The sequence below is a fragment of the Phoca vitulina genome, unplaced genomic scaffold, assembly GCF_004348235.1.
Source record: "Phoca vitulina isolate PV1807 unplaced genomic scaffold, GSC_HSeal_1.0 scaffold53, whole genome shotgun sequence".
Classification (NCBI taxonomy): domain Eukaryota; kingdom Metazoa; phylum Chordata; class Mammalia; order Carnivora; family Phocidae; genus Phoca; species Phoca vitulina.
Genome location: NW_022589756.1, coordinates 9,571,108 through 9,594,396, shown reverse-complemented (window position 1 = coordinate 9,594,396; position 23,289 = coordinate 9,571,108). Strand labels below are relative to the sequence as shown.

Below are 23,289 nucleotides of genomic sequence, written 5' to 3'. Positions count from 1 at the left end.
TGGGACTGAATAATAGGTATCAAGTAGCAGTTAAATATTAATCCATTTCTGTCTTAATAATTCTACTTCAAAATCTGTAATTCAAACTACAATGAATATATGCTGAGACAGAGTTCATTTACAATCATACTACTAGTATTTACACACTTTAAAATAATATTTGAAATATTAATACTGATATGGAAATAATTCACAGCCTAAACATCAATGTGTTTATATAATAAAAGGTCTAAAAGTAAAGAAAAATGCCTTGTGTTAAGCCTAACATATGTGTTTGAAAATGTAATCAATTTTTAAACATACCTTTTTAAAAAGGTTGTACAAAGGAGTGCCTATTCTATACCCAGTTAACAAGGAACATTTTAATATGGGACTTTTTTCATTTTAAGATATGTAACAAGTAGGCCAGAGAGAATATATTAGTAAGAAACTTTATTGGGTATACAAGCTAATATTTATTATCAAATCTTAAGTCTAATAAACACCATAAAATGTAGCTTTACCAGTATCGAAAAATTTAATATTTCTTAAGGTGTGTTCTGACATCTTTGTTTTCTAATTTACTTATTTCTTATTATCCTGTCAGAAAACAATTGGACATAAAATAGTCCGGATATAAGATCAGTTTATTCTCACTGAGTTCGCTGCGAAGAAGTTCTGAAATAAGCTAGCAAATGATTCTTTTAACTTTAAGGGAAAATGGTCTCAAATAAATTAAAGAAGTCATATATTTAGCAAACCTAAATGATGAGAGGTTATGTTAAATGTTTAAAAAGTAAATAAAAGTAAACAAAAATCGGTAATAAGACGGTCAGAATGAAAACGTAGCTCTAATTTAAACTTATTTGCTGAACTTTCTTTTTGCGTCCTATATTGTTGGTTGCTAGCATGGTCGTGAAGGATCCTGTGAGCAGTTCAACAGGAAGACTGTAGCCATGCAAGCATCTCCTTCCCAGTGCCTATCAGCATGTCTTTTATGTCTTGGCGTCCATTTTAGGAGTATCAGCGAGGTGGTGTATAAAGAAGCTTATAAAACAAAGGTTGTCATTTTGGCAACCCAAGTGAGCACTAAGTGATTTCATTTTATTGAAGATCAAAATGTTGATTAGTTAAAAAGTTGAAGGAAATACTTAAGCTCAACTATGCAAACACCTGTATTAGATCTCACATATTTTTAACTCGTATTTGTATATTAAATGCCATTCTCAGAATTGCTGATGTATGTCATTATGATACCACAAAAACCATTTGAAACAATGGATCATTTAAGGCGCGCAGTAATATAAAGCTATAAACAAAAAAAAATTTTTTTTGTGAAAGGATTAACAAATCCCTGATTACATGCTCAAAACAAAAGCATGGAGCAGTCTTTTATACTACCCAAAATGATCAGTACTTATGTGAATATATACAATTTCCCTATATTCTTTCAGTATATGAAAAAAAAAGAACATATATTATCATAGTAAGTCATAACCTAATGCTACAAGTCAAACTCTGTTCTTTAGAAACAGCAATACTTACTGACAATGAGGGTGGTCCACAAAAATACGTACCTTACAGCTAACCTCTCCTATAATAATGCTGATTTTTAAGAGCAGAACTATCACAATCGAACCATAACCAGGCCTAATAGAAACTTTATTATTAAGAAATTAGATTTAAAGTATGTATCCAAGTAAAATTCTGGGTAATATTGAAAAGCAAATCCATGAACTTTCTAGATTTTCCTTCTACTTAAAACATTTTGAGAGAGCCAAGCTATAGTAATCGTTTAATTATACAATCTAATCAACTAAAAATAATGGAATTTTTCTCCAAGTATTGCAAACACAGCTTGCTACGTCTTATCCAAAAGATTAAATTTCTATTCTCTACCATTCCCAGCCATTTTCTGCCAGTATCATAAAAATTACCTTTTATCATTTTCTTCTCACAATGAGAATTCCCTAATCGCACACATCTTTTAGACATAGACACCTCCCCACCCACCTCCCCACCCACCTCCAAAAACTGGTTCAGAGCAAAGACACACACAAAAATAATGACCAAGCTCACATTTCTTGTTTGCCCTTCAAACGAAGTCTGGTGTCTTCAGCTTGCCTTTCTGGTCTTCAGTGTTGTCACTCATTGCTGGGGGATGTAGTTTAGGACAGCATGAAGCAGCAGAAATAAAAGCTGTTGCTTTAAGAAAACGTTTTCTTAAACACATGGATAAAACAACTTTTACTCTGACTTCCTGGCTGGGTTGCATAAAATCTTAGAAAGGCTCCTTGAAACGTGAATGTCTACAAATGGGAAAAAATAAAATAAAATAAAATCTAAAAACTTACGTTCTGAACACATTCCGAAGGATGTCTGATTTGATTTGAAAGCAGGTTTGTACTGATGAACAAACTTTATTTTGTAGAAAATTAATATTCTCTCTAATTAGAAATTTGCCTTGCCATCTTCTATATTAATCCTGTCTCTCATGGTATAATCATACATGCAAAAAATCAAATACAGTATTTCCCAAATGCATGGACACTGTGGAAGCTTCATTTTGAAAAAGGCTTTTATTTCCCTTAATACTGGTGACTAAACGTCATTGTATGTACCAACACTTTCAAATAGCCCAAGAGACTTAAAAAGCCTTCTAAGTTTGAAAACCAAAAAGTTCTGAGTTTTTCTGTACCCCAGGACGGTTTTCTTTCCTGAAGCTCAAGCCGAGAAAGCAGACAAAAGAAGCTGATTTGACTGAGCTGTGCCAAGTCTTGCCTTTTTTTCTTTCCTCAGCTCTCCCTCTGCCTCTCTCTCTCCCTCTCCCTCTCTCTCTCTTTCTCTCTCACTCTTTTGCTCCCAGTATGGCAACCTTCCGAGCAGTCTTGGCGGAGGTCCAGCCTGTGCCAGTCTGTCTGAATTCTTGTCTCCAAAAGATGTCCTTTGCGGATCAATTAATACATTTGAAAACAGGAAACTGTGGTACGGTACCCAAATCCTGGCACCAACAGCATCGACTTCTGCCAAATCACCTTACAGATTTCATGGTATCCTACCTTTCATAATCATTACTAACATGTTCCCGGAGCAATAATGGAGTACTAGAAGCCATTCACTGTTCAGCGATAAGGAATCTGTTCCCTAGAAATGTCCATATGCGACATATGCACAACCTGCAGTAAATCAAAATTCTCCTGTGAGAAGAGATGTATGTAACTTTAATAAGCACCACATACTGTATTTCTTTTTATAAGACTTGCTTTTCCTTGCCCTGCTGCAAAGAATCATGGGAGGAGAGAAAAGGAGGCATGCAGATTAAAATTAAAACTGTATGCCCAAATAAGTCATGCTTTACCCTATGGGAAAAGAACATAGTTCTGATTGAACAGCAAATCCCATTATTAAGGAAATTCTAATATAAGCTGTACCCATCCAAAATTTTACCAGATATGAAGGGGGGAGAGAATTACTTTCAAAATATAAATATCAATTAAAAGTGGAAGAAGAAACTTAGGGGTAGATTTAGTAAAATTAAGTATGTTTTCATATTATGAACCTCAAATTTCAACATAGTCACTTGTTTACTAAATTCATACCTCTGTAATTATTAAGTATAAATAAATACTGTTTATTTTTATTTGTAGCATGCACATCTTTTAAAGCAAAATAGTCTATGCTTCACACATCTACTTGTCCTTTGCAGACCAATTAATACATTTGAAAACAAGAAGATATGCTATGGTACCCAAATCCTAGCACCAACAGCATCGACTTCTGACAAATCGTTTTCTGCTATTTGCTTGAAAATACAGAGTAGCTATACTCTAGAATCACCATGGTTTCATGGGAAAAAATCCGAATAGTAGGTTCTAGTCCTTGGCTCTGACTTTCTAAGGTATGTAATCTCAAGATCCCAAATGCTTAATCTATACATTCCTCATTTTGCTCATCTATCAAATATAAAAATCAGTGACTTCCTCCTCTGTGGTCCCAAAATACTCTGCTTATACTCAGTATACCTTCACTCTAATCATATAGTAGTTAGTTGAGTATGTGGCCTTCACCAGCCAGATGGGCCATGCTCAGGTGGGACCACGTGTCACTTATCTAAGAAAACTGAAAGTCTTCCATAAGCAGGTGCTCGATAAATCTATGGGGATGAATAAATTATGGCAATGGATCACATATGTATCATTCTGAAGTTCCATAAAACTATGAAATATGATAATGAAAAACGAAACCACATATTACTAAGTCATAAGCTGACAGATCAGAGAAATGCTACAAGATATTATAAGTGTTGAATTAAAGCACTAACAAAAGTGTTCTGTGTCATCCTTCCAAATAAGGGTGATGAGACATGGGCAGGGATGACGGCGGATTTGCAATTTATAATCAAACTGTTGACAAAGTTAAAGAACGAAGGAAGAATCTTGAAAGCAGCAAGGAAGAAGTGACTCCTCACAGATTAGGGGCCCCAATAAGATTAACAGCTGATTGCTCATTGGAAGCCATGGAGGCCCAGAAAGCAGTGGGATGACCGAGTCAAGGTGCTGACAGGAAAAAAAACATCCACCAGGAGTTCTATATCAGCAAAAATCTCCTTCAAAACTCAAAGAGGCACTAAGACACTCCAAGATAAGCAACACTACTAGCAGAACACTTACTGCTAGTAGATCTGCCCTATAAGAAATACTAAAGGAACTTTCTCCTTCAGGCTGAAATGAAAGGAGACTAGACAGTAACTCAAATCCACATGAAGAAATAAAGAGCACAAGTAAAGGTAACCTCAGAAGCAAATATTAAAAGTAGTATAAATGTGGTGCACCTGAGTGGCTCAGTCAGTTAAGCATTCAACTCCTGATTTCGACTCAAGTCATGATCTCAGGGTTGTGAGACTGGGCTCCACTCTGGGCGTGCATCCTGCTTAAGGTTCTCTCTCTCCCTCTCCCTCTGCCCCTCCCCACCGAAAAAAATAAAAAATAAAAGTAGTATAAATGTATTTTTTGTTTATAACTTTTTTCTACTACCTGATTTGAAAGACAATAGCATAAAGCAATAATTATAGGGGCGCCTGGGTGGCTCAGTAATTAAGCGTCTGCCTTCGGCTCAGGTCATGGTCCCAGGGTCCTGGGATCAAGCCCCACATCGGGCTCCCTGCTTGGCGGGAAGCCTGCTTCTCCCTCTCCCACTCCCCGCTGCTTGTGTTCCCTCTCTCACTATGTCTCTGTCAAATAAATAAATAAAATCTTTAAAAAAAAAGACTTCCTTTAAAAAAAAAGCAATAATTATAAATCTATGTTGATGGACACACAATATGTGAAGATGTAATCTGTGACAACAGGATAAAGGAGAGATGAAACACAATTATACAGGAACAAAGTTTTTGTATACTACTGAAATTAAGTTGATATAAATCTGAATTAGATTGTTATAAATTAAAATGTTAACTTAAAAGCAACCACTAAGAAAACAAGGGAATTAAAATGTTACCATAGAAAAATATTTAACACAAAAGAAGGTAGTAATGGAAGAACAGAGAAAAAAAACAAAGAGAAAAAACAGCAAAATGGCAGAAATAAATACAACATCATCAGTATTCACATTAAACTTAAATGAACTAAACACTCCAATTAAAAGACAGAGACTGGCAGAATGGATTTAAAATACATAATCCAACTATGTGCTGTCTACAACAGACACAACTTTAGATTCAAAGACACAAATAGTTTGAAAGTAAAAAAATTTAAAAATATATACCATGCAAACAGCAACCAAAAGAAAGCTGGAATGGTCATACTAATATCAGACAAAATACATTTTAAGACAAAAATTGTTACTAAAAACAAATAAAGCCATCTTATAATGATAAAAGGGTCAATTCATCAAGAAGATGCAACCATTATAAACATGCATACCCATAACCAAAGAACCCTAAAATATATAAAGCAAAAAATGAAATAATTGAAGGAAGAAACAGGCAATTCAACAAACAGACAATTTTCCAATAATAGGTGGAGACTTCAATACTCCACTTTAAATAATAGCTAGAACAACTATATAAATCAGCAAGGAAGAGAAGCTTGAACAGCACTGTAAAGCAACTAGACCTGACAGACATCTATAGAACACTCCACTCAACAGCAGAATGCACATTCTTCTCAAGGGCACATGGAACATTCTCCAAAACAGACAATACATTAAACCATAAAACAAGTGCCAATAAATTTTAAAGGACTGAAATCATACAAAGTATTTCTCCAACCACAATGGAATAAAAGCAGAAATCAATCACAGGACAAAAATTGGGAAAATCACAAATATATGGAAAAAATACTCCTAAATAACCAGTGAAGAAATAATAAAGACCAGACTGGAAATAAATGAAATAAAGAATAAAAAAAAATTTTTTTAATTAGATAAAGATATTGCAAGAAAACTACAGACCAATATCCCTTATGGATACAGATGCAAAAATTCTCAACAAAATACTCCCAAACTGAATCTAGCAACATGTACAAAGGATTATAAACCATGACCAAGTGGGATTTATCCCAGGAATACAAGGTTGGTTCAACATAGAAAAATCAATCAATGTACTATACCATATTAAATAAAGGACAGAAACCACTCAATCATCTCAATATACATACAGAAAACCCAATGCCTTTTCATGATTAGAAATTGGATCTACATAAAGAAAGGAAGAGCACTGAAGATGCAAAAGTGAAAGTAAAATAAAAACTTTTTTCTTATTTTTAATTGATCTAACAGATAAGAGTTTGTTCAAAATAATAGCCATGTACTTAATTATAAATGCTTATGTTTGTATATATATGTGTATATGTATATGATCATTTGTATAACTATATGCTTATATATGCTTATATATAAGTGAAACAAAAGACAGCAATGATATTAGGGTGGGAGAGAGGTATTAGGATTATTTTGTTATTATAAGATACTCACACTACCCATGTAGTAGGGCAATGTTACTTGAAAGTGGATTTGGATTAGTTGTAAAGATGTATTATAAACTCTAGGGCAATCACTAAATGAAGTTTTTTTTAAAAAGTATAACTGATACACTGAGAAAAGAGAAAAGATGAGTTCATATAAAATGTTCAATTAAAACCACAAAAAGCAGGGGCGCCTGGGTGGCTCAGGGGGTTAAGCATCTGCCTTTGGCTCAGGTCATGATCTCAGGGTCCTGGGATTGAGCCCTACATTGGGCTTCCCGCTCAGTGGGGAGCCTGCTTCTCCCTCTCCCTCTGCCTGCCACTCCCCCTGCTTGTGCTCTCTCTTTGTCAAATAAATAAATAAAATCTTTAAAAAAATAAAATAAAACCACAAAAGGCAGAAAAAAAGTAGAAGACAAAAATAGGAACAAAGAACAAGGGCAACAAATAGAAAACAGTAATAAATATGGTAGATATTTATCCAACTATATCAATAATCATTTTGAACATCAATGGTTTACATGCACCTATTAAAAGACAGATTGTCAGAGTGAATCAAAAACTTGCACACAAATGTTCTTAACAGTGTTATTCATAATAGCTATAAAGTGAAAACAATCTGAATGTCCATCAACAGATGAACAGGTAAATAAAATGTGGTCTAAATATAAAATGGAATATTATTCAGCCATAAAAAGGAATTAAGCACTAATACATGCTTTAACATGGATGAACCTTTGAAAAAAACTATGCTAAGTGAAAGAAGCCAGACATAAAAGTCCACATATTGTACAATTCTATTTGTACGAAAGGTCCAGAATGGACAAATCCATAGACACAGAAAACAGACTAGTGGATGCCAGGGGTTAGGCAGAGAGAAGAATGGGGAGGAGCTAATGGGTACAGGGTTTCCTTCTGGAGTGATGAAAATGTTCTGGAATTTGTGGGGATGGCTGTACAACTTCATAAATATACTAAAAACTGCTTGATTGCATACTATAAAAAGGTGACTTTTATGGTATGTGAGTTATATCTCAATAAAAATAAAGTTGCAGTCCATCTCTCCAGTATTTTGAGTATTTTGAATGATTACATCTCAAGGTAAACCCACAAAAGCCCTTTTTACAAAAAACACTACACATTAGCTAAAACCTTGTCCGTGTGAATCTGCTCCAGGAGTCTACCCAGCAAATTCTCGTGCCTTCCTCTGCTTTGACTTCTTGGTGAGACCCTGGCCAACTCCAACATTCCTGGCCTCTCCAAACACAGCTCCCTTCTGCCCACTGTCTTGGTTCTGACTCCTCAAATAGTGCCTGCTCTCTTGGACTGCCAGGCCCGCCTTGAAGTCACTCCATCTTCTTTCCCTAACTGCCAGGACCTAGTGAATTCAAAAGTTTGACAGCCAGCCTCGGTCACATGTTAGCAAACCTTATCCCACAACTCAGGCAGCTCTTCCCAGGCACCCTGATCCCAGCAGGCTTCGGGAGGCTTCCTCAGTGCTAACCCAGGATCAGACCCAACATTTTAATCCCCGTCTCTCCTCCACGTCCCCGTGGGTCCCTCTCCCAGCCACCTGCTTGGACAGGGCACTCTCTGTACCCACACAGGATACTGACTAATATACTCACAAGGGCAGATTCACAAATATGGGGAATTTTCTTCCCAGTGCATACCACTTATGATTTATTGGTAGCCTCAACACATCCTTTTGATTCAACCTCTCAGACAGAAAATACAATGAAAAAGGACTGATTCGTAGAAGTTTTACAGAGTCTGTAAGTTAGTGGTTGCAGATGGTAGTAGCATGGTTAAGTCTTTCTACAGACTTAGCGAAGTCTATGAGGGTAACAGAAGAAACAGGAGGTCAAAATGCACAAACTTCATGATTTTTCAAACTTTGTTCTTCCAGAGACCTGGAGCTCCCCAGAGGCTGCAGGGCCCTCAAAGAGGACAAAGAAAGGATAAGCAGGCAAGGTTCTAAGACATCACCACTGCAAAAACTACAGTAGTTCTGTTTTTATGACTTATAGGTACGAGGTTCACACAAGATTTTAACAAAAAAATGTTTTTCTAAAAAAATAATGTTTAAAATCCTTTGTTTTGAGCCAATCTAGAAAAATACTCCCTAATGAACTAACCTAACAAGAACTTCTCAGGCTGTGGCCCTCTCAGAATATTTACCACATGAGCTAACACTGTCACCTAAGACATAAGATGGTAGTGGGGACCTACTTCCTAACCAGACAGAATATATCTATCTTGTCCACAAGAAAATGAGGGAAAACTGGGACACCTGGGTGGCTCAGTCAGTTAAGTGTCTGCCTTTAGCTCAGGTCATGATCCCAGGGTCCTGGGTCCCTGCTCAGCGGGGAGCCTGCTTCTCCCTCTCCCTTTGCCCCTCCCCCTGCTTGTGCACTCTCTCTCTCTCTCAAATAAATAAATAAAATCTTTTTTAAAAAAGAAAGAAAATGAGGGAAAACAGAATTATTGGACCATTTCCCCACTTTCTTTCCCTCCTTAGGTTTAGATCTTCTATAATCTGAAACCCCAAAGAGCATGAATCTGGTCTTCTTTCCCAGCTATTCATTAAGTCTTAAATAATGATATCCATTCAGGAATCATTCTCTCAAACATTATTTAAACAACCACTACATGCCGGGCCTGTGCCAGGGATATGGAACCCCTGCCATCATGCAGCAGGTATGTAAACAAGCAGTTGCGACTACAGGTCACCCATCAGCCATGGCAGAAGCATGTGCACGACATCCTAGGATCACAAGAAGGAAATAAGCTGAAGTGTAACCTACTGACCAACCAAAAGTCAAATACAGGTCACTTTAGATAGAATAAGGACAGAAGTTTGAAAGGTGTATTCATTCATTTTATATATATTTGTGGTGTTCATTTAAGCTTAAAGCAGTAAGCTAAGGCTCTAGGCAATCCAGAGGCACATCAGAAACTACCCCTGCCCTCAAAAAGCTTAAAGTCTAGTATGAAGATAAGACACTTAAGAAATACTACACTTTACATATTGTTATTATATGACATATGTGATGTCATAGAACAAAAGACACATGGCCTTCCACAAAGCTCACGCATGGAATTATATGGCCATCCTTCCTGAGGCAGATCTAAATTCTACCCATTCTCTCTGTTCTCCTCTCCTCCCCCACCTCCCTCTCACCAGTCTCATCTTTCTTTCTTCTTTCTCCTCTCTCCCATCTCCCCCATTATGCACGTAGTCATTATCTGCGTTCATTGATTCATCAAGCCAGTATTTACTGAGCACTTGCTTATGTGCAAAATATGGGGTTAGAAGCCACAATGAACACAGCAATGACATCAACAAAAGGTAATCATGCATGAGTAATATCTATGCTAATAAGCACTTTCACCTTCCTTAACTCATTTCACTTCTCACCCAACCTTTGGAGGAAGACAGGTGTTATTTTACTCTATAGATAAGGACACTGACATCAGAAGAAGTTATGTGACTTTCCAGACCATCAGACACGTTATCTAAAATATAGGAAATTGAAGCAACTATTCCAGATTCCATTACTAAATGAGCTCCGGAAGACAGACTAGACACATCCCACTACTGACTTAACAGTCTCTCTGAAATGGTTAATAGATACCTCAAACTCCACTTTGTCAAACCAGAACTCTTGACTGTTCTCAGAAAAGTTCCTTCCTCTTTCAGCCTCAATTTAATGGCACTCAGCTGCTCAACCTGAAAATCCAAGAGCCATCCTTGATTCACCCCTCAACACCCATGAGAAAGGCTAAAAGAAAAAAGACAGTAAATGCCAAGTGTTGCTGAGGATGCTAGAAACTGGACCCCTCATACATCGCTGCTGGGAATACAAAATGGTAAACAGTGTGGCAGTGTCTTGAAAAGTTCAACTTATACTTACCATAAGAACTAGCAATTTCCAGCCCTAAGTCTACCTGTGAGAAAACACAGACCTGCACATGAACATTTATCAAGAAATTCTTCTCAACAGCCAAAAACCGCAAACAATTCCCAAGTCCACAACATGGCGAATGGTTAAACAAAATGCAGCCTATCAATGCTACACGACAAAAAGTCACCAATTACTAATACATGCAACAACATGGGTGAGCCTCAGAAACATCATGTTAAGTGAAAGAAGCCAGACAGAAAAGACGATGTGTTGTGTGATTCCATTTCTATGAAATACCTTTAAAAAGATAAAACTCTACGTAGAGAAGGGAGATCGTTGGCTGTCTGGGGCTGGGGTAGGGGAGAGAACTGGCTGCAAAACGGCAGGAGAGAACTTCAGAACAGACCAAAGTGTTCTGGACAGGACTGTGTTAACGATTTCGCATCTGTATACAATATTTTTTAAAAAATCAAATTGCACACCCAGAGCAGTGAGTTTTATGCTATATAAATGACACCTCAATCTATAAACACTGAGTATTAGAGTATTTACTGTATCCAAGACACTGTATTAAGCCCTAAAGGAGATACTGAGATGACTAAGACACTGTCCCCAACCTAAAGGAGCTTCCAGTCCTTTCCTTCCAGTTGCAAAAACAGGACAGGGAAATGGAAATAACAGATACCATAAACCAAAAAATGACTGCCAATATACAGAACGGGCAAAGAATGTAATAGAATCTGGAGGAAGGAGAGAAGACTGAAGCAAGGTGTTCAAGGAGGCCTTACAGAGAATGTTCTTTTTTTGAGAGAGAGGAAAAAAAAAAAAAACATGAGTGGGGGGAGGGGCAGAGGGAGAGGGAGAGAGAGAATCCCAAGGAGACTCCCTGCTCAGCACAGAGCCTGATGCGGGGCGTGATCCCACAACCCCGAGATCATGACCTGAGCCAAAATCAAGAGTCAGATGGACACTCAACCAACTGAGCCACCCAGGCACCCAGGATGTTACTTTTAATGGGGACTTGAAGGATAAGTGGAACCTGGAGGGCATTCTTGAGAAAAAAATCCAAGGCAGGAATGCTTAAGACATGTCAGCCATCAGCAAAGCAGTATGGACAAGGCAGAAGTCCATAAGGGGAGCAGAAAGGGTCCCAGGCCAGCTGAACACCCACTACAAAGTCCCAAGGCATGTATTCACATCTCCCATGGGGTTTCCTCAACCTCAGGCATTTTAGTGCCATGTTCATGATTTTTGCCATATTTGAAATTATAGTATGATTTATTATATACTTAACATTCTTTCAACAAACTTTTTTTTTTAAGTTTATTTTTTTTTTAGTAATCTCTACACCCAATGTGGGGCTTGAACTCACAATGCCGAGACCAAGAGTCACATGCTCTTCAGACTAAGTCAGCCAGGCGCCCCTAAACTAACTTCTTTTTAACCTAGATTAGTTTTTGAAGGAAATTTTATATTTGTCATTAACTTTATAAAGGAAACTTTATAATACAACTATAAAATGAAAACCAGCATCATTTGCCAGAAATTAAAAAAAAAAACCTGTTAAAATGGGTGCTATTAAATTGTCAAAGCTTATAGCTATTTATAACCTTGAGGCCTGTATCTATTAAAAAGAGAAATTAACAAGTGTTGGAGAAGGACTAAAAACATTCTGGCACCAAGTTGACACTTGCACCTTGATAGAACCAGAAGAGCTGAAAGATAGTAGAAAAAAAGGTTTTCTCACTGTGGCCCATGTTATTCAATGCCATACCCTTGAACCATCTAATATCACCTTGCGTTTTGGGAAAAGCTGGTCTACAGTAAATCCTAAATAAGAGGGGCAGGTGATCAGTATAACAATAACGAATATTTATTTAGCAATTACTATATGCCACTGCTCCAAATACTTCTCATTTCATTATTCCTCATAACAGTAATACCGACCTCATATGAGCAGGATCAACCTATTTTTCAGGCCAGGAAACTGAGGCATACAGACTTTAACTAACTTGCCCAAAGTCATACAACTTGCCCAAGGTCATACAGTTAATAAAGGGCAGAGCTGGAACTTAACCCAGGCAGTCTATAGCCAGTCTGTGCACCTAATCACTACAATTGAGCTGATTCGCATGTGAAGGGATAATCTGTCTGGCTATGATTTGCGTGCTGAACTACAGGAAAGAGAGGCCAGAAGACTACCGCAAGCACCCAGCCACCAGATCCCACAGGCCAGCTGGGACGGGAGGGTTAACTGCCATTTGCAGTGGGCAGCAGAGGGCAGCAGAGGGCTGTGGAGCAGGGGACAGGCTCCTGCCCAGACTTCCGGCAGGTGGGCTTCAAATGGAGAGGGGGGATCTGAAGGAACAAGGCCAAGGCCCAAATCAGACATGCAAAGCCCACCCTGGAAAGAGAAGAGCTATGAACACCACTGTCCTCAGGGGGGTCAGAAGAAGTCAATCCTGGAAAGTGGCATGAAGTCCCCTCCACCCCCCACTCCTGAAAACAGCTACTGAAGGAACAGTGTGTCGGAGTATCCAGGTGGCTAAAACACCAGGCCTTGCCCCTCAATCCCTGGGGAGCCACCCAAGACACTCTTATAATCTAATACACCCCCCCACCAAGTTCTTTCAGATTGCACTTCCAAACCATGGTACTGATATCATGACCTCTTCTTTTATTTGTAATTGGATTTCAGGTCTTTCAAGAGTACAAAATTTGGCTGTACCTTGGCCTGAACTTCCTCTTTTAAATTCAAAATATTCCCTTAGGAGTGGTATCTAATTCTCAGAGGAAGTGTTTTAAAATTAAAATTAAGAAATACATTCAAATGCCATTTCCAAACTTCTGACAGGTCTGAAACATCTTAAATGCAGACACTATTAATCCACAGACATCAGAATCATTTTATTACCTTAAATCTTCCAAAATCATTGTTTAAAAAAAAAAAATAGTTAGCAGACATAACTGTCAGAATAAGAAAAAAAGAAAACCTCCTTGAAGAAAATTTCCTATGCATGGCTTTAAAAGGAAGTTTCAAAAAATTAAAAATAACTGATCTGGACTGCCCAATTGATGCTTAACTCAGATTTTATTAAATAAGCAGAAATATTAGACATTGTAGGTTTGTGATTTACTCTTGGAAAAACTGTGATTTCTTATTTCCCAGGAGAAAAGCTTTAAGAGCATCAATAGATTTCTCTGGATATCAAATATTTCCCCATTATTCTGAGTAAATTATATTTAGATCAAAAGCAGATGGATTAAATTTCCCTTAAAATACCCAAGAGATTTTTAAAATACTAGAAAATATGTCACATATCCAAAAACAATATTTTATCCTAATACCTGCATGGCAATGTCTCCCCATTAGAATAATTAGCCAGAAAAACAAAACTAATTCTGAGTTTTAGAGGTCCTAAATTCAAAATAACTTATTAAGACTAGATTTGTCATTTGCTGATGCTAAAATGAAATTCATAACCTTTGGTGCCCTTCAAAAATCCCTGGAAATATGCCTTTACATCTTTGTTCTTAATCTGGAACAAAAATTATATCTGAGTTAGTGATAGATGGGAGTCCAAATTTTATTTAAATACTATGTACACAATAAGGAACATAAATGCAGTTAAGCGTTTCCAAATTCTTGATAAATTCACCCCCTCATCAGTGCCACAAAGTTCACAGCTTAATTGTTCTCATCTACGTTATTTCTGTCTTCCTGACAAAACCATAAGCTCCTTAAGAGACTATTAACTTTTTTAATCATCTAGTACAATGTAATACACGTGACAAGACTAAGGGAGCTCACAAACACCCCTTCGTGGAAAGAAGGGCCCTCCAAACCAAATCTCTCATTACTGTCTCCCCATTCTCTCCCCTACTTAGTCTGGCATCCAGTTCAAGTTCTAATATCACAACATTTAACCCTAGGTCAATGCTGGAAAAGGCAACCATCTCGGAGAAAATAATTTGATACAGTTTTTGAAATAGAAAGTGAGGCCCTTAAAACATGGATATTAGTAGAACCCATGTCAGAGAGAAGTGCTACATCTGTTCTGTGTGAGTAAACACTGACACTTTCTGAGAGGGAGGGTGAAAGAAATGAAGACTGGGAAGGATGGGAGGTTGGAACCTGAGCAGTGTGAGGTTTGTTGTGCATGTTGAGACAGACAGGGGGAAACCTGGCCTGGAGGGCAGCCAGAAGGCACTTGGGAGCAGGAGTATCCAAGGCCGCATCTGCACCTCTGTGCTGTGTCATATGCAAGCAGCCGCCCCTCCATCACTCCCCAATCTTCAGTGAAGTCTAGAACATTCCCACCTTTATTATGAGTGGGATTTTGGTAGATATAATGCTAAAGGGGTCAATTCAGTGCAAAAAAGGGATAGTATCGGGGGATGCCGGAACCTAGAGGCAGAGGTAACCATGTGAACATAAGCATTGTATATACACGCATACACTCCAGAATTTACAGACTCTTCAGGATGGCTTTGGACTTCCATGATTAGGAACTGGGGTTTAAGCCAAGAGCAGGAAGCCTCAAATGGCAGGTGGGTTCCAGCAGCTTCAAAGGAGGACTCCTGCATGTAGCCTCACCAGACTGGCCATGTTTTGCACTGGTTCTCCCCTGATCAACCCCTTTCTGATGGCAATCTGGGACTGCCCTAAGACTGGATCTCCTGTGCAGCCCTGCCCAGGTCTGCTAGCTCCTCCCGGTGTCCGGCCCTCTCCTGCCCCAAAACTACTGCTTCAGTCCGTGTTGTGACATCTTGCCCAAGCACTTCCCCAGCACTCACTCTCAACCTGCCTCTGCATTGTTTGCCCTTTCTCTTTCTAGACCGACAGTTTATAGGACAACGGCTTGCTACATGGCCACTGTGGAAGACCTGGCACACAGTAATTAGGAGGACACCGGTCTTTGGAAGGGAAAATTGTAGACAAATTTCACTTTTTGGAGACAGAGTTGCAGGCTGGTACAGAACCAACAGTCTGCAAAGAACAACGTCCATATGTAGTCTATGTGGAAAGAACTTTTGCTCATTGGGGAAACCATGGTGTGGTTTTATTTGTAAATGGCCTATGGATGTGCTTCAACTGTACTTTCACATATTCAGATATAGAAAAAAAACTGGTCTCTAAGAAATTTCAAGAAGAAAACCAGATTTAAAAAAAAAAAAAAAAAAAAACTGTAAGGAGCCATACCCCCATGGAAATGTAATAATAATAAGGATAAGCTTAGTTCAGAGGCAGAGAGAGATTCACAGTTGCCAAAGTAACTTTTTCCAGACTGAGAAAGACTATCAGAAGCTGTGGCTATATTTGCAACCATGTTGCATTCCTCCATTTTCTTTCCCTTTCTCTGCCTTTTCCTCCAGGGGAGAAAAGAACAGAAAAGAAGGGGGCAGGGGGAGGGAGCAAGTGCAAGCGTGCAAGAAAGATGCAGGGCTTAGGGCTTGGGTTAATAAGCTTCTGAGGAAAGGAGATCCACTTGGAAGGGAAGAGAGGAAGTGTTAAGCATAATACTAAGAAAGCACTTAAAATCATTGCATGAATGGAAAAAGAACCTGCAGGAACTTTGCTTTCAAGTACTTTTTACAGATAAGTGAATGAGCGGGCCAGGGAAGGTGCACAGACAACAGCAGAACAGGCAAAACCCAGAACTCACGAGCACCCCTGAGTAGTCATTCCCTGAGGCCGCTTCTCACCTTGGTTTTGGGGAGCAAAACAAGACTAGCTAGCCATAGGAGAAAAGCATTCTGTGGCTTATGGGAGTCATCATATAGGCCATGACTATTAACTGTGATTATTAACTTCTGATATGCGAAACATGGAAGACTAGTAAAAGTTTTCCTTAAAGTGGGGGTGGGCGGGGAAGCCAAATTTTATGATGCAATACTTGATAACAGTTGGGCTAAGGAACAAAGCTGTTAGTTTATACTGGGAGCTCACCTATCTATAACTGATACATACGGCTTCTAGCGAGGAAGAATGGCAATCATTTAATAGCTTTATTTTTCTAAAAAAAATGAAAGTACCAAATCATATTGCTGAGCCAGGTTCTAACACTCGCATGGTTCTTGCAACCTAAATATGGTATGTGCTGCATGCCTGGAAGGAAATGCTCAAATCTGTGGGCAAGGCCATGAAAAAGCTTCCAGGGGCGCCACTGTGGGGTGCGCTTCCCAGTGCCGCAAGTGGGCAGGAGTCCCCGCCAGTGGCGGGATCTTTGAAGGCAACAGTGAAAACTGGAACAGTCTAAATGCTTAGCACACATGTAGCCCTACCTATGACAGCCTTCTAATTGTGGCTCTTATGAAAAGCTAGCTGGAGACCACTGCCTTGGAACTGGCAATTCCCACTTATTCCCCATTAAAGCCACATCCGGAGTTAAGGGTAAGAAAGGCACCTATATTCGTGTGGTTCCAAGTGACGACATCCAACTTGAACAGGCTGAAACGAAAAGAAAGAGAGAGAAAGGGAACTTGGGTTTTGTTTCAAGGAGTCCAAGGAAATGTTGAAGGATGAAACCATCAGTAGGGCAAGAAGGCAGTCAGATCTCCGAAGAAGGCACAGTGAGAACCTGGCCTGTGTCCTGTTTCTGCCTCCTTCAACGGGACACTTCCTCCTCTCCTAGTGGAAACAGACCTTTCCCCAAGAAGCGACTCCAGAACAACTCTGTCAGCTGTGCTCAGTCGGCTCCAGACTTGCACAGTTCACGGCCCCTGGCTCTAAAGAGGCCCTGGGAGGGAGACTGGGCCCATTCGGGTCAGGTGCCACTACAGGAATCAGCAGGGCCAGGGCAGTCATAGCAGACAGTCTAGCTCTTGCAGGAGCCGTGGGGAGGGGCCTGAAACAGCTCCTAGACAACAGGCCTGGTGGGCCAAGCCGCTGAGCCTGAAGCAGCCACCCCTATCTCTATCTATCGCCCAGGGTAGCAGGTTTGTTCATAAGTATATGCCTATGTGAACTGCCCAGACATATACTCTCTCATATTTCAGCTTCCCTTCTTATCTCCAACGTGGCTTCTGATGCTCCATACCAAACTGGCCGAGGAGAAGTGGGGGAGGAAGGAGAAGGGATGAGGCTGAGGAGGGGAGGAAGGGGGAGGAGGGAGGAGGAGAACAAAAAGGAAGTTTCAAAACTGCAGACATCTTCATTGCACTCACCTCTCCCCCTCCAAAAAACAGTTACGATATACTTATTAGGAAGCAGTAACTAAATTTTCCCACACTGGCTTTGTATCAGCTCTAAATCAAAAAACAATTTTGTGTGTTTCATTTCTTATGCTACGCTTCTTGACAGACACTGGTTGGGCTTACATTCCAAAACCTTTAAAGAATTAAGCATGAAAGTGGAAAAATTAGTAACAATACGGGGTGAATACAATGCTCTGAGATACTCCGTGACACATATAAATCATGCAGTAACAATTTAAAGATAATTAGGAAGGATTAACATATTGCTGAGGATGGATGAATGGGACCAAAGGACTACATGAGTCTCTTCCTAAAAGGACAATAAGAAGTTGCCATACCCAGATCCCATGTGGTACTGATGATATCCGAAAGGACAGAACTGTAAGAAAACCATTAAGACACAAATTGTCAGAAATCTCAAAAGCAGGGAGAGAAGGAGAGGAAGGGAGGGGGAGAGAGGTGGGGAAGAAGGGAGAGGGAAAGAGGAGGGGGAGGGAGAGAGGAGGAGAGGAAGGGAGGGGGAGTGGGGGGTGAGACAGAGGGAAGGAGGGATGGAGGCAGGGAGAGAGCAAGAAAGGAAGACAGACCAGGAAAATCACCATGAATTTAAAAAGGGGGGGGGGGACAGTAGTGCAGTAGACAAGCATCCACATGACAAATGACAAAAGCAGTATAAATTTAAATGGATTTATCTCGGGGCGCCTCGGTGGCACAGTCAGTTAAGCATCCTGCTCTTGGTTTTGGCCAGAACACAATCTCAGAGTCCTGAGATCGAGCCCCAAGTCGGGCTTTGAGCTCCACACCCCAAATGGAGTCTGCTTGGGATTCTCTCTCCCCCTCCCTTTGCCCCTCCCCTCCTCTAGGAAAATGGAACAAAGAGATGGGGGGGCCTCTAAATGCCAACAACTGCAGCTACCACTGTTGTTAAGGGCTCTACAAACACCCCAATAAAGAACCACCAGAGCTCTGCTAGAACTCTTCTACTGACAGACAGCGCACTGAACCACAAAGCAGTTCACTTGTGAGAAAACTGGTGTTGGCCAATCAGGAAGGAGGCCATCTCTGGCAAGTGGAGAAAATGGAAGCTGAGTAAATGCACACCCGTCACCCATGTTGGCCACCCAAAGTCATCTGAGAGACCCTGTTTTCCCAAGATGTGAGAAGAATATGGACTTAAGTATTCATCGACCTCCCTGCCTCACAGGTGGATCCCGCAGCCAATCCTTCTGACAGGAAGGCTGGCCCAGGAAAGGAAATCAAGGTTACAGCGAGCCTGTGGCTTGCTTGCCTCCCCGTCGCACACTGCAGCTCTTTTGGTGAGTGTGATGTTACGACACAGCCATCAACCAATTTTGCAAAACAGGGGGCAACAGCACAGCAGTAAACGGTCCCCTATACGTCCCCACTGAACCCATCACACCGCAAAAGAAACACTCTGTACAAGCTGCCAGGAGCCAGGTATCATGCTAGGCTCCTTCCTGACTATCTCGTCTATTCCCAGAAACATCCACTGGATGTTTCCATTTTACAAATGAGAAAATTGAGGCAAATTTGTTCATATTGTTCATTTGTTCATCATTACCACATGCTGGTAAGCATATGAAGGGAAGTTCAGCATCACTGTCCAAACATGGAATGTCTGTGCTTTCCACCAAACCAACTTGTCCTTGTCCAGAGAATGCACTTCTGAATGCTGCCTGTTCATAAGGAGGCGGCAGACATCTACCTATGGTCATGAAAGGTCCTGTAGAGAGACATTAATAAACAGGCATTCATTTCCCAGGATCCTACACCATGGCATAAATGAGTTTCCATACCTTGGTATTAAGTCAAGAGAGGAAAGTGGTACCCTCGGGAGGAAAATATGAATGATATTAAAGGAACACAGCAAGCTCAATAAATCCAGAGACAAATATTGCTATGTGATCTCTCTAGTAGTTATGCGGGTACTGATAACCTTACAGAAGTTCTTTGTGGAACTTGTTAAATCATAAAATCATCTCGATTCTAGAACATAAAACAATGTCTTTTTTATGTAAACACAACCTTGGGGAAACTGCAGATAACGGGGGATCTTTTTAAGATATTTTCTTCTGTCACACTGGGAGCCATTTCCTTCACTCACCAATATTTTTACATATTTGTAGAAAGACTTCCCTTCCATAAATATTAAACACAAATCGTAATGTAGCAGCTAAGAGCTCAGATCTCCTCTAATAACTATTTGAAAAGTCAGCCATTGGGCTCACACAAGCAGTCATAATCAAATTTCTAAAGACAGATAGTTTGTGCTGGACAGTAAGTTAAAAACAGAGCATCCATTTATTGAAATTCATTAATATTAATATCTATTGACCTGCACCATACTAAAAGGATTTTATTGAACAACTTCCAAACACAATATTACACAGAGTATAAGCTCAATCATTCTTTCATTCATCTAACTAATAATTATTGTGCAATATAAACATGCATAGGCATGGGGGGATATAAATAATAAGCCCTCACTAAGCTGAAAATGCAGTTATAGAGAAAACATATGCATATATTAAATTAGATCACTATTATAAAGTTAAACAATTATAAGACAACAATCATGATGTCTTCAAACAATCTGATTACATGCCAAATGAGCAGCAAAGAAAAGAAATAGCTAGAAGCGCATAACAGAGGAGGGTCAAAATGTGCTGGAGAGTAAGAGAAGACACTACCAAGAGAGGAGGAGGTAAGTGGGTAAAAGGAAGCTCCTCAAAGAGAAGAAAAAGGGATATTACCAGTAAAGGCATGTTCTGGAGAGAGTAGACCAAGCAAGCTAGAAAAAACTGTATATGTAGCGAGATGCAAAACATAGTATCTCTACCAATTAATAATCAATAAGCACAAAACTACCATAAGTTTACCTTTCAGAGATCAAAGGAGCATATTTGCTTATTTCCTAACTTAAGGACTTGGGCCATCGTTTATCTAGCTCATTTCTGCCAAAACAACAAACTTGTCAAAGCCAAAGACTTCAAAACTCCCTCAGAGAGGCACCTGGGTGGCTCAGTCGTTAAGCGTCTGCCTTCGGCTCAGGTCATGATCTCAGGGTCCTGGGATCGAGCCCCACATCGGGCTCCCTGCTCCGCAGGAAGCCTGCTTCTTCCTCTCCCACTTTCCCTGCTTGTGTTCCTGCTCTTGTTATCTCTCTCTCTGTCAAATAAATAAATAAAATCTAAAAAAAAAAAACCTCCCTCAGAACAACAAAATACAATAAATATGTAACTACAGTATAAAGAGTCATCAACTTTAGAATGCTACAGTCTACCGGACCCTTTAAAGGTCACTGAAGTCATGCATCTTGCCATCATGTAAACATTCTAAAATACAATGCAGACTACAGTAAAAGTCAGGGAAACGGGGCAGGAAAGATCAGGCTGTGAAGTAAGTGCAATTCAAGTAATTTGTTCAGGTTGATGATCAAGGTAAGAAGTTAACAGCAGTTATCAAGCTAAGAACTACACAAAATACTACTGCTGACAGAAATACAGACTTGTTAGAGTAAGAAAGGCTTTGGAAGTCAACTAGATCTACACATAACCATACTCTGTTTTCTTTTGGGCTGGGCACTGGCCAGTGACTCGGGGTCTAGGTCTCAGTTAACTGAAGAGGCACATGTGGAGCAATTAAGTTTGCAACCATCAGGATGCCTGGCTGGCTCAATCGGTTAAGTGTCTGCCTTCGGCTAAGATCATGATACCAGGGTCCTGGGATCAAGTCCCAAGTTGGGGTCCTTGCTCAGCAACGTGTCTGCTTCTCCCTCTGCCTGCCACTTCCCCTGCTTGTGCTCTCTCTCTCTCTCTAATAAGTAAATAAAATCTTTATTTTAAAAAAAAAGTTTGCAGGGGCTCCTGGGTGGCTCAGTCGTTAAGCGTCTGCCTTCGGCTCAGGTCATGATCCCAGCGTCCTGGGATCGAGCCCCGCATCAGGCTCCCTGCTTGGCGGGAAGCCTGCTTGTGTTCCCTCTCTCGCTATCTGTCAAATAAATAAAATCTTTAAAAAAAAAAAAAAAGTTTGCAACCATCTTATGATATCAAGAGATAGGAGTAACTCTGACAGGAAAAAAAAAAAAAAAAGGGCAAACCAAAAGAAAGACTTCATGAAACTACAGCAGGAGTCAGAAAACCTTTTCTATAAAAGGTCAAAGAATAGGGCGCCTGGGTGGCTCAGTTGGTTAGGCGACTGCCTTCGGCTCAGGTCGTGATCCTGGAGTCCCTGGATCGAGTCCCACATCGGGCTCCCTGCTCGGCAGGGAGTCTGCTTCTCCCTCTGACCCTCCCCCCCTCTCATGTGCTGTCTCTCTCATTCTCTCTCTCTCAAATAAATAAATAAATAAATCTTTTAAAAAAAAAAAAAGGTCAAAGAATAAATGTTCTAGGCTCTGAGGGTCATACGATCTCTCTCAGAACCACTCAGTTCTGGTATTATATTACATAAGCCAACATAGACAATAGATGAATCAATAAGTGTGCCTGTGTCCCAATAAAACTTTATTTATAAAAACAGGTGGTGGAAGACCTGCTTGTGATAACACTCTCAGCAAATTAGGAAAAGAGGGGAATTATCTCAACTCAATAAAGAACATCTGCAAAAAACCTACACACACTTAACATCACACTTAACCATGAAAGACTGAAGGCTTTTCTCCTGAGATTTGGAACAAGCTAAAGATGTCCACTCTCACCACTCTTATTTGACATAGTACTTGAAGATCTAGTCACTGCAATAAGTCAAGAAAAAGAAATAAATGGCATACAGATTAAAACTGTCTCTATTTCCAGGTGACATGGTTGTCTATGCAGAAAATCCTAAGTAATATGTACACACACACCTCCTAGAACTAGTAAGTGGGTTCAACAAGGTTAGGAAATACAAGATGAACACACAAAAATCAAGTGCATTTCTATATACTAACAGTGAACATATGGACACCAAAATCAAAGACATAATACAATTTACAATCACTCCAAAAAAAATTTAAAAACCTGAAAAACTTAATTATAAACTTAACAAATATGCACAAGATCTATACACTAAAAATTATAAAACACTTATAAAAGAAATCAAAGAAAACCTAAATAAATGCTCATAGATTGAAAAACTTAACACAGTAAAGACAATAATTCTCCCCAAATTGTTTTATAATTTTAGTACAAGTCCTATCAAATCCTACCAAGATTTTTCTGTAAACATAGATGAGTTTATTC

General features: G+C 39.6%; 1 protein-coding gene across 3 annotated transcripts in view; it reads right to left on the bottom strand.

Moving 5' to 3' along the window:
• Positions 1-23,289, bottom strand: part of MSRA (methionine sulfoxide reductase A) — a 427,462-nt gene that overhangs the window by 381,203 nt on the left and 22,970 nt on the right. Inside the window, exon 1 of one of the 3 annotated variants that reach the window (XM_032389236.1) lies at positions 2,334-3,026. The exons of 1 other annotated variant lie outside the window; for it this stretch is intronic. In XM_032389236.1, the coding sequence (XP_032245127.1) occupies positions 2,334-2,346 (13 nt within the window). In that variant the 5' untranslated portion in view covers positions 2,347-3,026. Of the gene's footprint in view, positions 1-1,916; positions 2,046-2,333; positions 3,027-23,289 lie in introns of those variants that run through there. One more of the 3 variants, XM_032389235.1, reaches the window with a different exon arrangement.